Source organism: Telopea speciosissima, chromosome 5 (assembly GCF_018873765.1).
Source record: "Telopea speciosissima isolate NSW1024214 ecotype Mountain lineage chromosome 5, Tspe_v1, whole genome shotgun sequence".
In the NCBI taxonomy this organism is placed as follows: Eukaryota; Viridiplantae; Streptophyta; class Magnoliopsida; order Proteales; family Proteaceae; genus Telopea; species Telopea speciosissima.
In genome coordinates this window covers 17,642,349-17,660,561 of record NC_057920.1, presented here as the reverse complement: position 1 = coordinate 17,660,561, position 18,213 = coordinate 17,642,349, and the positions used below count along the sequence as shown (strand labels likewise).

Here is an 18,213-nt window from a genome sequence, read left to right as displayed (position 1 = left end):
CGATGACGATGATGATGTATAAAATGGCACCAAGATGCTTATGCCGTTGAAGACGGGCAAAAAGAGAGAAGGCTTCACCGCCATGGAAGCTTGGGACTGAGGGAGAGACCGAGAGAAAGAGGGAGAGAATCTGTTCGATTTATATAGGGTTTCCCAAAGCAATCTGGAAACTCCTTCAGGGACTTTTTATTTTATTTTGGTAATAAGGGACGTTTAATATTACTCTCAAGATAATTCGAATCGACAAGAAAGCTTAAGCCTTATCAATACTCTCTATATAGTTGCTAAAATAATTCTGGTTGATTGCCTGTGACTATGTTACCGAAATTTCTGATTGTAAGAACGGTGATTGATTTCTAGTGGATTTTAGGGTTTCAAGGGTTTTCGTTTTTTGTTTCGTTAGGGGGGGGGGGGGGTTGGTTGAGGTATGATTGGTCTGATTCGATAAAGCTTGGGTTTTTATTCATTCTTTCATTGAAAGGGATTGAAATTGGTAATCAAGACATGCATGAATTCTGTGGATCGGATAAAGATTGATCGCCGTTGCCGGCGAGGTGCTTCTCCGTTTTGAAGGAGTTTTGTATGGAAACGCGGAGTCGTAAGCGGGCGGAGGCCTCCTCAGCAGCCCCTTCATCTCAACCCACTACCCGTTCGAGTAAGAGAGCCCGTGTTTCTGCATCCTCATCATCTGTTCCCTCTGTTTCGACAATATCTACTCGTTCCCGCCAGAATTCACGTTCTCAAGAATCAGTTGTAGCGGTTACTCCCATGGATTCCACCACTGAATCATCTGGCTCTGCTGCCCGCCGTGAATCTGGAGGTCGGCGTGGAAAAAATCAGGTTTTGGAGAGGGAGAAGGACTCTTCTGATAAGGGTAAAGAGAAGGAGGCCGAAATTAGGGTTAGGGAGAGGGATAGAGAGAGAGAAGCCGAAAGGAGCTTAGGGTTGAGTATTGACGGTGGTGGCGGTGGCGGTGGCGGGGTTGATGATGACATTGACAGCGAGGGCGGGGTAGGAATTCTGCATCAGAACCTGACATCCGCAAGCAGTGCCCTCCAAGGGCTGCTCCGGAAACTCGGTGCTGGTCTGGACGATCTACTGCCATCTTCCGCAGTGGCAGCGGCCTCCTCCTCTCACCAGAGTGGGCGACTGAAGAAGATATTAGCTGGGTTGCGATCGGATGGGGAAGAAGGGCGTCAGGTGGAGGCCCTAACACAGCTCTGTGAGTTGCTCTCTATTGGAACCGAGGAATCACTTAGCACATTTTCAGTTGACTCGTTTGTGCCCGTGCTCGTGGGACTGCTTAATAATGAGGACAATGCTGATATCATGCTGCTCGCTGCCAGGGCACTCACCCATCTATGTGATGTGCTTCCCTCGTCCTGTGCTGCTGTCGTTCACTATGGTGCAGTTTCGTGCTTCTGTGCACGGCTGCTCACCATCGAGTACATGGACTTGGCAGAACAGGTGAATTTGACATTCCCTCTTACTCTCACTTGTTTCTCTCTCTGAACATTAATTATTCAATACAAGACTCATCTAGAAAACTGGCCTAATAATAAAGGGGACAAAGTTGAAAGTAAGAGCAATATCATGGCGTTTCAGTTCTAACAGAAAACTCGGTTTTTTATATTATACATGATTAACGCAGCTAGTTTTTCAGTTCCTTGTCATGTAATTGACAAGCATAATTTGTCTATGACTGTTATTCCTACGGAATATTAGTCTACTAAGCCAGGATTCATATCTTATCTTACTACATTATTACACATGCAGTCTCTGCAAGCTCTTAAGAAGATTTCTCAAGAACATCCAACGGCCTGTTTGCGAGCTGGTGCACTTATGGCTGTGTTGTCATTTCTTGACTTCTTCTCCACTGGAGTCCAGGTAAATTGTTCAGTAGAACTTCTCGTCTAGCTGGTTTTGTGTATTGAGACAGAAATTTGGTTTGTTGTCTCTTGGAGCCTGATCAATTGCCATATTTATTTTAATGTCATGCTTCAGCGACTTGCGTTGTCCACTGCTGCCAATATGTGTAAGAAACTCCCTTCAGATGCATCTGACTATGTGATGGAAGCTGTTCCTCTGCTCACTAACCTTCTTCAGTATCATGATTCAAAGGTACAAACACTTTCAAGTTTTGCCATTCTAGCCATCCTTTCTTCCTAATTGGTCTTAGTTTTTCTTCCTTACATGAGTTTGTATTTTATTTGCAGGTTTTGGAGCATGCTTCTGTTTGCTTGACTCGAATTGCTGAGGCATTTGCATCTTCTCCTGAGAAGTTAGATCAACTCTGTAATCATGGATTGGTTGCACAGGCTGCCTCCCTTATTTCCATCGGCAATTCTGGGGGTGGTCAGGCATCCTTAAGCACACCTACTTACACGGTATTTGCAATTGAATGTTTTTAGAATTGAATTTGTATAGTTTCTGGAGTCCCAGGTTGTGAATTTCTGCTTCATGCACTTGCAGGGTTTAATTCGGCTTCTTTCAACATGTGCAAGTGGATCCCTTTTGGGGGCAAAAACACTCCTCCTCCTTGGGATCAGTGGTGTATTAAAAGATATTCTTTCAGGTTCTGGCTTAGTTGCGAGCATTTCTGTTTCACCTGCGTTAACTAGACCGCCAGAGCAGGTATGCCATTTCACTTTTTCTACTTATTTAAGAGAGTGATAAATCTTATCGGTATAATTTAGACCATGTACCTTTATGCTGTTGATCACTTGTTTAGAAGGAAAGACTAGAATTGCAATCCATATGGTACAGGGTTGTTTTTTTTGTGTGTGTGTGGTTGTTGATGCCTTTTGCTTATCGTACATGTGCCAGTGAACATTAGATGTTTTATAATTCTGCCTGTTTCTGAAGATGTCGTCAATGCTTCCAAGCTTAAAACTAAAAGTTGACATCTTGTAAGTTGTAGCTTATTTGTTTTTTCTATTTTATTTATAGAATATAACGTAGTTTGGCTCTGTTTGAACTCATTTACCTACAATAGCAAAGTAATATTGGGGAGTCCTCATTAGTTTTCATTTTCTCAATTCAATTCTAATATTATTTATGAATTTCCATTAAAAATCTATTAACTATTATGGGAATAAAGTTCACTTCCCAAAATACATGAAACAAGTTTGCATTCTCCATAGTTCAAAAAATTTCACGATATATTTTGTTTTATATGAAGGTCAAAACGAAACTTGGTGCAACTCAGTAGGAGTGCAGGGTTTGGACCGAAATTTCAGCATTTTGGTTTTGGTACAAAACACATAAAAACACTGTTTCAATCGGAATGGGTTGAAGTTTTGACCCATTTTGTGTGTTTCGAGTGGTTTTGCCTATTAGTCGGGGAAAACTTAAAAAACCCCAGATTTGTTTTGTTGCATTTAAGCAAGATTTGAGTAAGATTCAAACTTAGAGGTATATACCCTTTTTTCTCCAAATGTTCTGATCCTTTTGGAACTCTTTTAACGTTGGTTGTACACTTGTACACTTTCCTTGTTACAATTTGACATTGTGTAATATTTAATGGTTTTTCTTTGTTACTAATGGATATTTCAGTTGTTTTCATTGAATTTTGTGTTATAATACTAAATTAGTAAATTATATGTAGAATAGGCTATATTTGAGAAAGTACGCAACAGGGTACTGCATACACTATCAACCTAGGGTACGAATCCAAACTACCATTTTGGGTGTGATTTTGTTACAATCTAAAGGTTTAAATACTTTTAGAAATGCTTAATTAGTGTTTCCATGAAGTTTCAGGCCAAAATATGTCCATTTGACCAGCGATATGGTCAAATGAAATGGCCAGCCGAAACATGCAGAGTTTCAGTCGAATTTCGGTTTCGACCAAGGTTTCGACCAAGGTAGAAACTGAAATCTCGGTTCTTGTTCTCCACTATTAAAAGTGGACTTTGCTATCTAAGTTTCTTTGGAAATTGCTTTACTGTTAATGGCTTAATGGGTAAAATATGTTTAAAATGCCTGGTCCACCATTTTGAGCCACATGCATGAATGCGCTGATGGGTATTGCATGGCTGGGCGTCATGTTCTAAGTTTGGGGTCATCTGAACCATATGGCTCTCCTTGTATTTTGCTGTTTACCTTTTGCTTCCAGCTGTTAACTGAAGTTGTCAAAGTTGACCTTTCAAGTTTCAAACTTTCAACCATATCGTGAAGCTTTATACTGCCACGCGGGAAATGGATTTGGCAATATTCACTCTTACCCCTGTTATGATTATTTGTTCAACTAGGGAATGACAATATTCACTCTTACTACTGTTGGGACTTCTGGACCAGAGAGAGCATTGTACCTACAAAATGTGGATGGGTTGTTTTCGACCCATGAATATTTTTATTTTCTGCACCTTTATATTAGGAATTTCAAATTTGTGCACAACTAAGCATAAGCCCATATGTACAAGTATAGATATTCTCTCAAAATCCCCCACCCAAAAAAAATAAAATAAAAAAATAACACTATACTCATACACACCAACACATATGAAAGTTGTGGAGAAGTTTATTAAGAGTGAGAAGGGGGGCATTTTGCTTACACTTGTTAGGGTCCAATGTAGGTGATACAGATTGTGTTCCTTACTTTATGGTATTGAGGTCCTTAGAAGGTTTTGCCCCTCAACCTCAGAAACATGGTTAGGTGAGGTACAATCCATATATATGTCATGGGCCTCATGGCCAACAAGGCACTGGCCTGGTGCCATTGCATCTTGTTACTTAGGTGGGGCACCATATCTATCTAAGCGGTGCTCTTATCAAGAGGGGTCTATACTCGGAATTAATGGACTTTCTTTTATTTTGAAATATATAGAGGGGCTAACTCTCCTCCCTTCAATTTTAAATATAAATAACTTATTTTTTAACATAAAAATGTTCTTTCCTCTCACTTGTACAAGTGTAAGCCCAATTTGGGACTTCTCTCTGAGGAATGGAGATGGAATGTCTTCTTCCTGCTCCTCATAGTGGATGGTGGAGAGAATGCTGGAAGATAAAATGGAAGACGGATAGCCCAGAAGAGATATTTGTCCTTCCTCCTCTTCCCCAGCCCTTTCTTCTTCTCCTCCTGCTGCGGTTGTAGCTGCCTCTTCTTCTCCTCCTTTTTCCTGTGGTGCCGGCTGCTGCTACTACTGCAATCTCTTGCCTCTCCTCCTCCACTGGTGGTGGCATCTGCTGCTGCGTGAATCTTCTTAATCTTCCATGGGTTGCAGCAGCCTCAGCTTATGGTGAGCTGATGTGTTGCTTTTGAAGACTACCCTGTTGGCTACGCAGTGCCTAGCTGGCACAACTATGTTACACTTTCTTGGTTAGAATACAGTTGTGATCTTGTGGTGTGTTCTTGGCATGGATGCCTTGTTTTAGCTTTATGCACTTATTTCTGTGTGATAGGATATTCAAAGTGAAAAATTGTAGCGTAAAAAGGTGTTTATGGTTTAATTTAGTGTTATAAACCTTTTATCTTTCTATCATATGATTTGAAATTTTTTTACTTTGATTGGTCAATAGATTTTTGAGATCGTCAGCCTTGCGGATGAGCTTCTCCCGCCACTGCCACAAGGGACAATTTCCCTTCCGACCTGCTCTAGTTTTCTAGTGAAAGGATCCATTGGAAAGAAGTCTCCTGCCAGCAGTTCTGGGAAACAGGAAGACACAAATGGAACTGTTCCTGAGGTTTCTCCTCGTGAAAAGCTATTGCAAGATCAACCTGAGCTTCTACAGCAATTTGGAATGGATCTTCTTCCTGTTTTAATACAGGTTAGTGTTTTTAATTCAGTTGGCTAGTATCCACTTACTCCAATTGATGAAGTAACGGAGGTCCAATTTTTATCATGTGAAGCAGATATATGGATCCAGTGTCAATGGTACAGTTCGCCACAAATGTCTTTCAGTTATTGGGAAATTGATGTATTTCAGTACAGCAGATATGATTCAGTCTTTACTGAGTGTAACTAATATATCAAGGTATTTGATTCTTGAAGATGATGATGAATTAGATTATTATTATTCTGTTTGAATGATATTTATGTGCAAACCCATTTTAACTAATTCTTGGAAATCTTATGTTTCAAATCTCCCAGTTTCTTAGCTGGTGTTTTAGCTTGGAAAGATCCGCAAGTCTTGATTCCTGCCCTCCAGATAGCGGAGATTCTTATGGATAAACTCCCTGGAACTTTCTCAAAGATGTTTGTTAGAGAAGGGGTGGTACATGCTGTAGACACACTTATAATAACTGATTCATCAACTTCAGTTGCTGCCCAAGCATCTTCAGTTGATAAGGATAATGACTCCACACCTGGTACATCATCACGCTCTAGGCGTTATCGACGACGCAGCGGCAGCTCAAATCCAGATGGAAATTCTTTGGAAGAGTCAAAAAGCGTTGTACCTGGAAGTGTCGGCTCTCCCCCTACTTCAGTAGAAATTCCAACTGTTAATTCTAGCCTTCGCATGGCTGTCAGTGCATGTGCAAAAGCTTTTAAGGATAAATATTTTTGTGCAGACCCTGAAGCAGCTGAAGTTGGAGTGACTGATGATCTTCTTCGTTTGAAGAATCTTTGCATGAAGTTGAATGCTGGTGTTGATGATCAGAAAACCAAAGCTAAGGGAAAAACAAAAGCTTCTGGGTCTCGTCTGCCTGATCTTTCTGCTAACACTGAAGACTACTTTATTGGAGTGATATCTGAGATGCTGGCTGAACTGAACAAAGGAGATGGTGTATCCACATTTGAGTTCATTGGTAGTGGGGTTGTTGCAGCTCTGCTGAATTACTTTTCTTGTGGAACATTTTCCAAGGAGAGAGTGTCCGAAGCTAACCTACAGAAGCTTCGGCAACAAGCACTTAGGAGATTTAAGTCATTCATTGCGGTTGCCCTCCCTGCTGGTCAGGCTGTTGTTAATGATGAGAGTGGAGCTCCTATGAGTGTCTTGGTTCAGAAATTGCAAAATGCTTTATCCTCCTTAGAGCGGTTTCCAGTTGTTCTGAGCCATTCATCTAGGTCATCCACTGGAAGTTCACGTCTTTCCTCTGGACTCAGTGCATTGTCTCAACCCTTTAAGCTGCGCCTATGCAGAGCTCAGGGAGAAAAATCTCTTCGTGATTATTCTTCTAATGTTGTACTTATTGATCCTTTGGCAAGTTTAGCAGCAGTTGAAGAATTTCTTTGGCCAAGAGTTCAGCGGGGTGAATCTGGTCAGAAGCCTTCACCTTCCTCGGGAAACTCTGAGCCTGGGAATACACCCACTGGGACTGGTGCTACATCTCCGTCCACCTCTGGCCCTGCTTCTTCCACACGTCGTCATTCAACTAGATCTAGATCATCAGTTACCATAGGAGGGGCCGCTAGAAAGGATGCTCAACAAGAGGGAACTGCAATTTCTTCAAAAGGGAAGGGTAAAGCTGTTCTTAAATCAGCTCTAGATGAGACAAGAGGACCTCAGACAAGAAATGCTTCTCGTAGAAGAGCAGCTTCAGAAAAAGATGCACAAATGAAACCAACGCATGGAGGGGACTCTAGCTCTGAGGTTTGTTGCTTTTATTGCTTGAATTCATCCATGTTCAGGGGATTGAGAGAACTATGGGAAATAGAAACAAACAGATATTGTGCAGTATATCATTTCCTTAACTTCTCATTTAAAAAAAAATCATTTTCCTACTTATAACATCCATTTTTCTATTGACAATTGGATGTTGAGGGGATTGAGAGATCTATGGGAAATGGAAGCAAACAGATGCTGTACAGTATATAACATTTCCGTACCTTCTCTCATTTTAAAAAAAAAAAAAAACCATTTGCCTACTTGCATCATCCAGTTGTCTATTGATGTACTGTGCAGTATAATTGAACCTATATTCAAATCAGACTTCTCCCTTTCTCATAACACATTATGATTAATTACTAATATATACAGCATACTACATCATTTACCAATATATACAAAATATCACATTATTTATCAATATATACAGAATTCTACATTATTACTTGATAAATCTTAATAAACAACCACAATTCAACAGCTCAACTCAACTCAACTCTTCTCAGCCTTATCCCAAGTCCCAACTAAATGGGGTCGGTTACATGGATCCTTCTCTAATCAGCTCTATTCAAAGCCATACTTGTTAGTTGTTACTAGTCCTAAACTATGCAAGTCTTTCGTCACCACTTCTCATAGAGTCATTTTAGGCCTACCCTTGGCTCTTCTAACTCATTCAATCTGAATCAAATCACCCTTCCATACTGGAAAATTCAAAGGCCTACGTGCACATCCATGCCTAATAGATAGTCTGAGCTTGGACTAGGCCTTATATGTGTGCTGGGCTAAATAATTCATATTTATGATATATGTACTACACCTAACCTTACCCTTCAAATTAGGATTGGGTAAGGCAGGTAAATGGGTTTCACTTGCAGCCCTAACAGTCCTTAGGCTACTTTCCTGAATCTGCTCTCATATCTTGGTGGTTATGGTGAAATTCCTCCACAGATCACTAAGATAACTAATGTGTCTGTATAATTTTTAGTCGTGAATAGTATCAACATTTATCGACCCTCGATGTTACAAAATATTTTGTGTTCGTGTAGAAATGAAAATGCTATTAGTTGATAGCTATAATTTCCTAGTGCAGGTGCAACACATCTGTACTTCCTGAGTTGAAATCTATTGCAGTTATCTGCTATTTTCTTCCTTGCAGCATTGATTGCAACACTAATTCCCCCTCCATAATAGTGATTCGAATTGAGTACGGCCTTTCTCCAGGAAACTATAACATTTTTCCTCATGTCCTGGCCTCTGTTATAGTGTTATATGCTTCATCATGAATAAACCAATCAAGGGACAGGTAATCTCCTACCTTTAAATAACCCCATAACTCTCTCCAAAGAAGTCTAATCAACATGAGACACTTGGCTATTAATTAGCTCCTTGTAGCACAAGAATATTACTGTATCCTCTTAAAGAGGGACTAATGACCTTCCCTTCTAGAAAGGAATGCCGTGCTGGACAATCTTGGTTGTCTAATTCTATGGAACCGCATGGTGGCTGATGCATGGAGTTAATGTTCACAATTTATACGCTTGATTTGGTTAACATGAATACACGTTTTTGGATCTCTATCAGGATAAATTTAGAAGAGGCAACAGAAAGTTTGCTGAATTCTGTTGAATAAAGGGTTGAGTAAGCAACCAGCATATGCTTCCTGTATAAGATGGTTGAGGTTGGTTTCTTTGTGGCATGTTTGGGGTCTGGCTTAATTTCATTCATACTTTACTCTGTTACTCGGCTTGATTCATCTGGTTGAGGTTGCTTTAAAGCATTAGTATTCAGGGGAAAATTTCTCTATACATTCAGTCTTAATGCGTTCCATTGAGATTAGCTCCTCATCATGGAAATATGAATCTGGTTGTTGCCCTTTCAGGCAGATATTATCACTTCTTTTCCTGAAGTGGTTTATGTTCTTGGTCTTTTCGACTTAGTATTTTCCTATTTTCCTATTTCTCTGCACTAAATATCTATTGGTATGAATAGAGATTGCTGAGGTGTGGGAGAAAACTGAAAACAACGATATGAAATATTCATGATCAGCTACAATGGATGGAATTAAAGCCTATAATTCATTAATCATTATTCAAGTCTTGTTATCTGTGTCTGGAGCTTTTAATTCTCCTGACTTTCTGGGCTGTGCCTCTTTCCTCTTACTTTCATATTTCATCCTTCATTTTTCTTTTTATTTTCCATCTTTCATTTTCCATTTTCCATTTTTCATCTCATTTCCCATCCCGCTTTTCTCCATCGCTTTGTTCCCCTTTTTTGTTTTGACCTCAGTTTTCCCTACTTTGTTTTGTTTGATCCATGCAGCCGGCCCCATTAAATTGGGATAAGGCTGAGTTTGTTGTTGTTGTTGAAGACGACAGCACGTGTATTGGCCACTGAAAAATGCCTTGTCACCTACGCAAAGCTTTGACAACTATGTTCCTTTTCAAATCTTTCCACTTTGGTTAACATGAGTATCCCTGGTGCTTATTGAGTTATTGCTTCCTAGCCTGTGATATTGTGTGTGTGTGTGTTGGGAGGGGGGGGGAATTGTAGAAATTTTCGGTGTTCTTTTTATAAATTCAATTTGCATAATGTGAAAGATGATTTTATGGAAAAATAATAATTATAGATGTACTTGAGTTATGAAAATAATTAATGTGCAACTACCATCTTTGCACATTTATATTATTCAAATTAATTGTATTCTCTATTCCTTTTATCTTGTCACTATTCATGACCTTTGCTCTTTTTAATTTATACACAATTGCATTTATTGTGGCTCTGGATGGAATACGTTTGTATATGTTTTTGTTATGTAGGAAGAGGAGTTGGATATCTCTCCAGTTGAGATTGATGATGCATTGGTGATTGAAGAGGATGATATCTCAGAGGATGAATATGATGACCATGAAGAGGTATGCTGCCTTACTGTTGATCTTTTGTGTAATGATTTATTGTGATCTGAAGTGGAAGTACTCCTGAACTATGCCTCTGGAAATCAAGGAGCAACACTTAATTTACAATTTTGCATTCCAAGAAAATGTCTTGTTACTACAATTTTCCATGTGCGATCTAACTTGAGCTTATGATAGCTGCTGGACAAAACAGTGGTGCTTAATGTTCTGCTAGCAGTGGGTAATTGGGAGAAATAAGAGAATACCAACAGCAGGCCTCCACTCTATTCAATTCTTGCCACCTGCACTCTGTAAAAATTTTGTGGTGTATTTGTGCAATGTAGATATTTAATGGCATACATACAAGTTTTTCCCTGCAATTTTTGCATCTTTAGGCTGCATGAAGTTGTTTTTTCTCGTCTAATTGTTTAAGCATAAATTATCTAAGGGAGGAATGTTAAGGTACAAAATATGCGGAGAATGCTGCATTAGCTGACATTGAGGAATGAATGCACTTCAAAGTTCCGGAAGGCATTTACAGCTTTGGTTCTTTTTGAATATTGTGGTACAATGCTTGTATATTTGCTCCATGTCCTACTTGGAAGTGGAGTAATGTGGGACGTGGAGTAAGTGTGGGCTGCCACCCATCTGCCATATGTAGAAGTCCTGTATTAACATAATTTCAAGCCCGTTTTGTCATAACCTTCCACTGTTTTGTGTGTGTAGTTTGGTGTGTATTATATTGTTCTGATGGATTCCCAACTCATTATCAGGTGCTGAGAGATGATTCTCTTCCCGCTTGCATGCCTGACAAGGTCCATGATGTGAAATTGGGAGATTCAGCTGAAGATGGTAATGCTGCCCCTACAACAAGTGATAGCCAGACTAATCCTTCCTCTGGTTCAAGCAATAGAGCTACAACCGTCCGAGGCATAGACTCTGCTGATTTTAGAAGTGGAAGCGCGTTTGGTTCGAAGGGTGGAATGTCATTTGCTGCAGCTGCCATGGCTGGGCTTGCTTCAGCTAGTGGTAGGGGTATCAGGGGTGGCCGAGATCGCCGGGGATTTTCTCTAGCGGGTGGTTTGAATGATCCAGCCAAGTTAACATTTACAGCGGGTGGAAAGCAACTTAATAGGCACTTGACTATATATCAGGCAATCCAACGCCAGCTTGTGCTCAATGAGGATGATGATGAAAGGTATACTGGTGCTGATTTTCTTCCTAATGATGGAAGCAAGCTGTGGAATGATATTTATACCATCACATACCAGAAGGCAGACAGCCAAATTGATAGGACTTCAACAGGAGGTTCCACTTCCACTACATCAAAATCTTCCAAAGTTGGTTCAGCTTCCAACTCTAACTCTGATACTTCGGGGCATCAAACCTCCCTTCTTGATACCATCTTGCAAGGAGAGCTTCCATGTGATCTTGAGAAAACCAACTCTACCTATAACATTTTGGCATTGTTGCGTGTGTTGGAGGGTCTGAATCAGTTAGCACCTCGTTTGCGAGTCATGGCAGTTTCAGATGACTTCTCAGTGGGGAAGATTTCAAGTCTAGATGAGCTTAATACAACTGGTGGCAAGGTACCATCTGAAGAATTTATCAATAGCAAGCTCACTCCAAAATTGGCTCGGCAGATCCAGGATGCCCTTGCATTATGTAGTGGCAGTCTTCCTTCATGGTGTTACCAGCTAACAAAAGCATGCCCATTCTTGTTTCCTTTTGAGACAAGGAGGCAGTACTTCTATTCAACTGCTTTTGGATTGTCTCGGGCATTGCACCGCCTGCAGCAGCAACAGGGTGCAGATAGTCATGGCTCAACAAATGAAAGGGAGGTCCGTGTTGGGAGATTACAGCGTCAAAAGGTCCGTGTCTCCAGAAACCGTATTTTGGATTCCGCAGCTAAAGTTATGGAGATGTATTCCAGTCAAAAGGCTGTTCTAGAAGTAGAGTATTTTGGTGAGGTTGGCACGGGATTGGGTCCTACCCTAGAGTTTTATACCCTTTTGAGTCATGACCTGCAAAAGGCTAGTCTGGGCATGTGGAGGTCAAATTCATTGTCAGGAAAACACACAATGGAAGTCGATGGAGACAGCCAGAAAACCAGTAAAACTGAAGAGACTTCAGACATGAAGAAACTTGGGCTAGACTCTACTGTAGAAGGCAGAGATTTAGTCCAAGCTCCTCTTGGATTGTTCCCTCGGCCATGGCCATCAAATGCAGAAGCTTCTAATGGTAGCCAGTTTTCGAAAGTGATCGAATATTTCCGGCTTGTTGGACGAGTGATGGCAAAAGCTCTTCAAGATGGCCGGCTTTTGGATCTTCCACTGTCGACGGCCTTTTATAAGCTTGTTCTTGGTCAAGTAAGTTTTAATTGCTTGGATTTTCACTTTTTCTTGATTAACGGTGGGTCAAAATACTATGTAATTCCTTTGGAAATTCAACCTATTTAATTTGTACATTGTAGATGGGTAGTTAACTTCTTAATCTGCTGCAGGAGCTTGATTTGCATGACATTCTTTCATTTGATGCTGAATTTGGAAAGATCCTGCAAGAATTACAAGCCCTTGTTTCCCGGAAGCGGTATCTGGAGGCAATGGGTGGTAATCATCAAAATGCAATTGCTGAGTTACTCTTCCATGGTGCTCCTATTGAAGATCTCTGCCTGGATTTCACTCTTCCTGCCTATCCTGATTATGTTTTAAAACCTGGAGCAGAAAATGAAATGGTATAGTCTGTTTGTAGTCTACCTCTTTAGCTTCAGCATGCTATTTGTTTGTTTTTCTTCTCTGATATCATTTTCTGAGCACGTACCTGAAGTTTTGTTAATGACAATGTAGGTGAATATTAATAACTTGGAGGAATATATTTCTTTGGTCGTTAATGCGACTGTGAAGACAGGAATTATGAGGCAAAAGGAAGCATTCAGAGCAGGGTTCAACCAGGCAGAATACTCTCTCTTTCTCTCTCTCTTCCCCCCCCCCCCCCCCCAGGGAATTTTTATCCTCTCAAGTGCGGTGCACTGCCCAGCGTACCACACTTGAGCATCAAACGGTGGCTATGAGACTGAGGGGATGGACTTTAAAGGTGCACTGCCCAGTGCACCGTCGGACGCACAAGTGAGATGCACTGGGCAGTGCTCCACACTTGAGAGGATAAAGATCCCCCTGGCTGTGTGTGTGTGTGTGGACTGGTAATATGTAGGCTTGTTGCCAGTTCCCTCAATTTTCCTGCAGTTCATCTGTCTTTGGTTTCCGAGTGTTGATGTCCTTGATATGTTATACCGTTGGGTCTCTATTTCCATAGTAAAGTGTGGATCCCATTTGTTTCTTATTTTTATGCAGTCTTGACTCTTGAGGTCAAGGTTTTAAGTATCCTTCTGTATCTGGTGATACTAACCGATACGTATTGTCTCTTAGGTACCGATACAATACCTAAAAAAATGGTATTATATTAGTACGTGTAGGAAACCTCATCCTTTATATATAATCAATTGAATGCACTTGTCTTATAGTACTCTGTTCTCCTTTTCATACGTGATGTATTTTACATATTACTTATTTTTAGGGTTTTATGTTTCAAAACTGTGTATTTTGCATATATCCTAAGTTTTTTCATATGTTTCTTGACCATTTCTATGTCTTTAGTGTATCTTTCATTTTCCAATACAGTATGATATGTCTTAAATCATTCTTCTGATATGATACCCCATACCGATACTTTAACCTTGCATGAGGTTCCATTTCTATTCTGTCTGGTGGCATTCTTATTATTTCTGACAATACATTGTAATGTTTCTGGACTTCTTGCCCTCTTCCCCTTCGAACACCCCCGGGGGCCTTTCTCTTGTTTGGCTTCTGGCTTCTGCATGTCGCTATGCATAATAAATTAAATTTATTCTTGTGCTGTCACAATCAGGTCTTCCACATCTCATCTTTGCAAATATTTTCTCCTAGTGAGCTAGACTACTTGCTCTGCGGGCGTAGAGAATTATGGGAGGTAATCTGCTGTTTCTTCTTTGTTTCTTTTATACTGATCATTGTCACTAGTACTGTTTTCCATTACAGATTTTAAGCAACTTCCCTTTTGTTGCAGGCTGAGACGCTGGTTGACCATATAAAATTCGATCATGGATACACTTCCAGGAGCCCTGCAATTGTTAATGTATGCCTCTTTCTAACTGAGAATAAATTTTAGACTGCTTCGTTCCCTGCTACCTTGTTTAATTTGTTTTCTTTTCTTTCTTTTTTTCTGTTTTGTTTGGGTGGGGGGTTGTCTTTAGTTGCTAGAGATCATGGGAGAATTTACACCTGAGCAGCAGCGTGCGTTCTGCCAGTTTGTAACTGGTGCTCCAAGGCTCCCACCTGGTGGTCTGGCTGTGCTGAATCCAAAGCTGACCATCGTGAGAAAGGTTTGTTATATGATTATTAATCAGCTGATGTTTGGTCGAGATGAAGAACCTGCTGCTAAATTTCGTTTTGTCTATTTGCTACAGCATTCTTCAACCATGAACACAGCATTAAACGGGACTGGTTCTTCTGAATCAGTGGATGATGATCTTCCCAGTGTTATGACATGTGCTAATTACCTCAAGCTTCCTCCCTATTCTACCAAGGTACCCAGTCCTGACATCAAGTAGGATTGCATTTTCAAGTCTGGTTATCATATTTCCTGCTCTTTCTTTCTTTTATTTATTTTTTTGGTAAAGCTCTTTCTTTTATTTGTGTTAGTGACACTTTTTTCTTTCAAACACAGGAAATTATGTACAAGAAACTACTATATGCCGTCAGCGAAGGCCAAGGTTCTTTCGACTTGTCCTGATGATACTAACCAGTTGATTGATTAGTTATATACTATCCCATCACAACAGATTTTGGGGTCATAGCATAGGTCAATCCATCGGCTAGTTTTGTTGTTAGAAGATGCATCCGGTTCTGTTCAATGATGCGTTCCAATTGTGCTTTCCTAAGTGTTGCTGAGGTCAGTTTTATTTCCTTTTGGAGGCCATGCAAGGTTGCATCTTCCGGTAGAGTTTCAGGACGGGTGGCTCTGCTCTGTGCCCTTTTTCCCCATTTTAACTTTAATCTCTCCTTCGACCTTGTAAATTCTGATCCTTCTTATAGAGTTACCCACCAGCTCGAGCTCTTATATTTTGCCCTTTCTATCCCCAGGATCTCATTCTCAATTCTTGAATAGTATAAATTAGATTTCCGAACCCATCAAATGAATCTGGTTGAGCTTTGGTCAACAGAGAAGAAGCTTTGAAGAGGAAATATAGCAGAGTTTTGTCTGCTGTTAGTGCTTGTAAATAAGGTGGAACTATTTTGTTTCTCTTGAAATTCGCTTTCCCTATTAGTTGCTTCTATTACATAAAAATGTATGGGCTTACAGTGACGGAAAAGAAATCTATATTGTTTCAAAATCGTTTGCATTTTGAATTACCTCGTGTTGTGTACAATTTCTATTTTTTGTTGCATTGTACTCCGTAGTTTTTTTTTTTTTATTTTTTATGAACATTATTCTCCATAATTGCTTGTACAGAGCCCACCTTAAGTATATGTTTTTGCAGAAAATACTCGGGTTAGGAGAAGAATGTAAACCAATATAAGATGAAGCAAAGATCCTCAGTTTCTTAATAAATACTAATCGAAGGAATTTCTAGATGCTTAAGAATGTAGAATATTGATATTTGGCGTCTAAAGGTCGGAGGCATTCACAGGGCAGTTGGTGGTCGAGACCATTTCATCATCATCAGGGTTTCATTTTACAAAGGGGATGTTAGGGTTTCTACTGAGGCTCGTCTCTCTTGTGAGGGATTGATGGCTGATGCTCACCCTAGGTGTGATGATCTGTATGGATTAGAGAAAAATGAGGTTCATGGGCAGAAGAGGGTTCATGCCTCAACACGCGTGATCATCTTCCAGGGATGTGTTCCCATCATCTTCAGGTTTTCTCTAATGTTTACAATTAAAACCTACTGAAATTTATGGGTTTGTTGTTGGGTGGCAAAAGTCACCGCTCCCATTGCTGAAAGAAGTCTTAGTTGCACTTTGGCAACCAAAGGTTGTAGTAGAGCATGTTGGGCAGACCAAAGACCGTTCCAAACACCAGAGAACACATTTCAGTGCCAGAAAACATATTTCATGTAATAACTAGACGAAACCCTCAAGTCCAGGACTCAAAATTGATATTCAAGCTCTCCTTCCTTTTCTGATTCCATCAGTTCTCCTATTTTGGTTTGCAGAGCACAATCTAGATGCCCTCTTCCGTTGCAGACAAAGAAACTCTACATCAGTCATTGTTGGCGTTTCAAGTCGTTGCAACTTTAAGGGCAAGAGGATTTAAAACAAAGCAAAAGCTTGAACTTCTTTTTGCAATAGACACGAGATCCTCGTCTTGGCAGTATAGTGAGAGGCCTGAACTTCCATAACCCGGATTCAAACCCACTCCTCTTCTCTGTTACATGTATGAAACAGGGGTCCTACATCCAAACCCCTTCCGTTGCCCTCCTTTTTTCTGAGCTACATGCTAACAAGTTATAACAGGGACAGACCAAAGCCCCCTCTTCTAGTCCACGTAATAGACCCCAACACTACAGCTCTTGCTCTCTCAGCTCGTTTGCTAGGGTGCAACTTCCGTCTGGAGTCGGTTGGGCGGCATCAATACTAATTTTTTGTTTCTTGATTGAATCATATTGTAATTGGGAAAATTATCTGCTCCATTTGCTGCCTGGTCTAGTTCCCTAAGTCCCTCTAATAGGGGGTTGGACCCCACCACATCTAGTTAATTCTAGTTACAATAACAAAAACTACATCACATTACATTACTACTGCCATGATATACACTCCCCTACATAATGCTGCCACATATATATAATGTCATGCACGTAACACAAACAGTCGGACAGCAACAAATGAAAGTACCAAAATGTCCTCGTTAACAAAAGGATATAAGTGTTGTGATCAGTAGTAGCTAATGATCTTGTTATTTCAGCTAGGTGAACTAGAACAAGAACTACTATAACTGATGATTTATCTTCTTTCCTTTTTAGTTAATTTTATCTATTTTGTTTTCCATAAAAAAAAGTAGTAGTTGAACAAACGACTTGAGATCGGATAGAAGGAATGGAAGATAAAAAACCATACATTGAAATATGGAATTTAATTTTTAATCCACCATAATATATCCTAATGCCATATTGCCATAAGTTTCAAACGAGGAATTAAAAAAATAAAAGATATTGCCAAAGCTAAAAGCCCACAACAAACAGAGAAGATTACAAAATGGGAAAAGATTGAGCACACCGCTGGTGTAACATAAGCTAGCACCCCTTGTGTCTGTCTCTCTTTCCTCCTTTCAAATGATTCCTCCGCCCGCTAGGTTACCACGGTTACCACAAACGGGTGGTGTGCCTATCCCTCCTCACAAAATTTTCTTAATTTTTTGGGACCAAAAGACCCACATGTATGTGACAATTTTACTCCATTACTTGGGACCTGACTTTCCTCCAGCCGTGGCGGGAGCTGGAGGATCCAGCCCAGCAAAAACAGGGGTGTTTAGGTCATTTCACAGGTAAGCCCACCTGTGAAATGACCAACCCCCCCCCCCTTGTTTTTGCTGGGCTCGATCCTCCAACTCCCGCACGGCCGGAGGAGCATGGCAGCAGAATGAAATAATGAAAGAAGGAAGAGAGAGAATTCGATCATGAACATGGAAACCTCTAATGCTTGTGATTATAATACCTATAACAGATTGGATTTTTGTT

General features: G+C 40.3%; 1 protein-coding gene across 1 annotated transcript; it reads left to right on the top strand.

Moving 5' to 3' along the window:
• Positions 1 to 210: 210 nt before the first annotated feature.
• On the top strand, positions 211 to 15,870 carry LOC122661523 (E3 ubiquitin-protein ligase UPL3-like). The gene is made up of 17 exons (XM_043856939.1): positions 211 to 1,467; positions 1,777 to 1,887; positions 2,005 to 2,121; positions 2,217 to 2,387; positions 2,473 to 2,634; positions 5,521 to 5,769; positions 5,855 to 5,976; positions 6,093 to 7,536; positions 10,368 to 10,463; positions 11,216 to 12,811; positions 12,946 to 13,176; positions 13,289 to 13,393; positions 14,367 to 14,447; positions 14,544 to 14,612; positions 14,731 to 14,859; positions 14,944 to 15,063; positions 15,204 to 15,870. The coding sequence occupies exons 1-17, from the start codon at positions 583 to 585 to the stop codon at positions 15,267 to 15,269; spliced, it is 5,754 nt and encodes a 1,917-aa protein (XP_043712874.1). The 5' UTR covers positions 211 to 582; the 3' UTR covers positions 15,270 to 15,870.
• Positions 15,871 to 18,213: the final 2,343 nt, after the last annotated feature.

What these genes read in the sequence shown, in the direction of transcription:
- LOC122661523 (XM_043856939.1), top strand. Translation starts at nt 583, where the DNA reads ATGGAAACGCGGAGTCGTAAGCGGGCGGAGGCCTCCTCAGCAGCCCCT. An exon ending in GGCGTAGAGAATTATGGGAG is followed by an intron (nt 14,448 to 14,543) that starts GTAATCTGCTGT and finishes CTTTTGTTGCAG; the next exon opens with GCTGAGACGCTGGTTGACCA. An exon ending in TTCCTCCCTATTCTACCAAG is followed by an intron (nt 15,064 to 15,203) that starts GTACCCAGTCCT and finishes TTTCAAACACAG; the next exon opens with GAAATTATGTACAAGAAACT.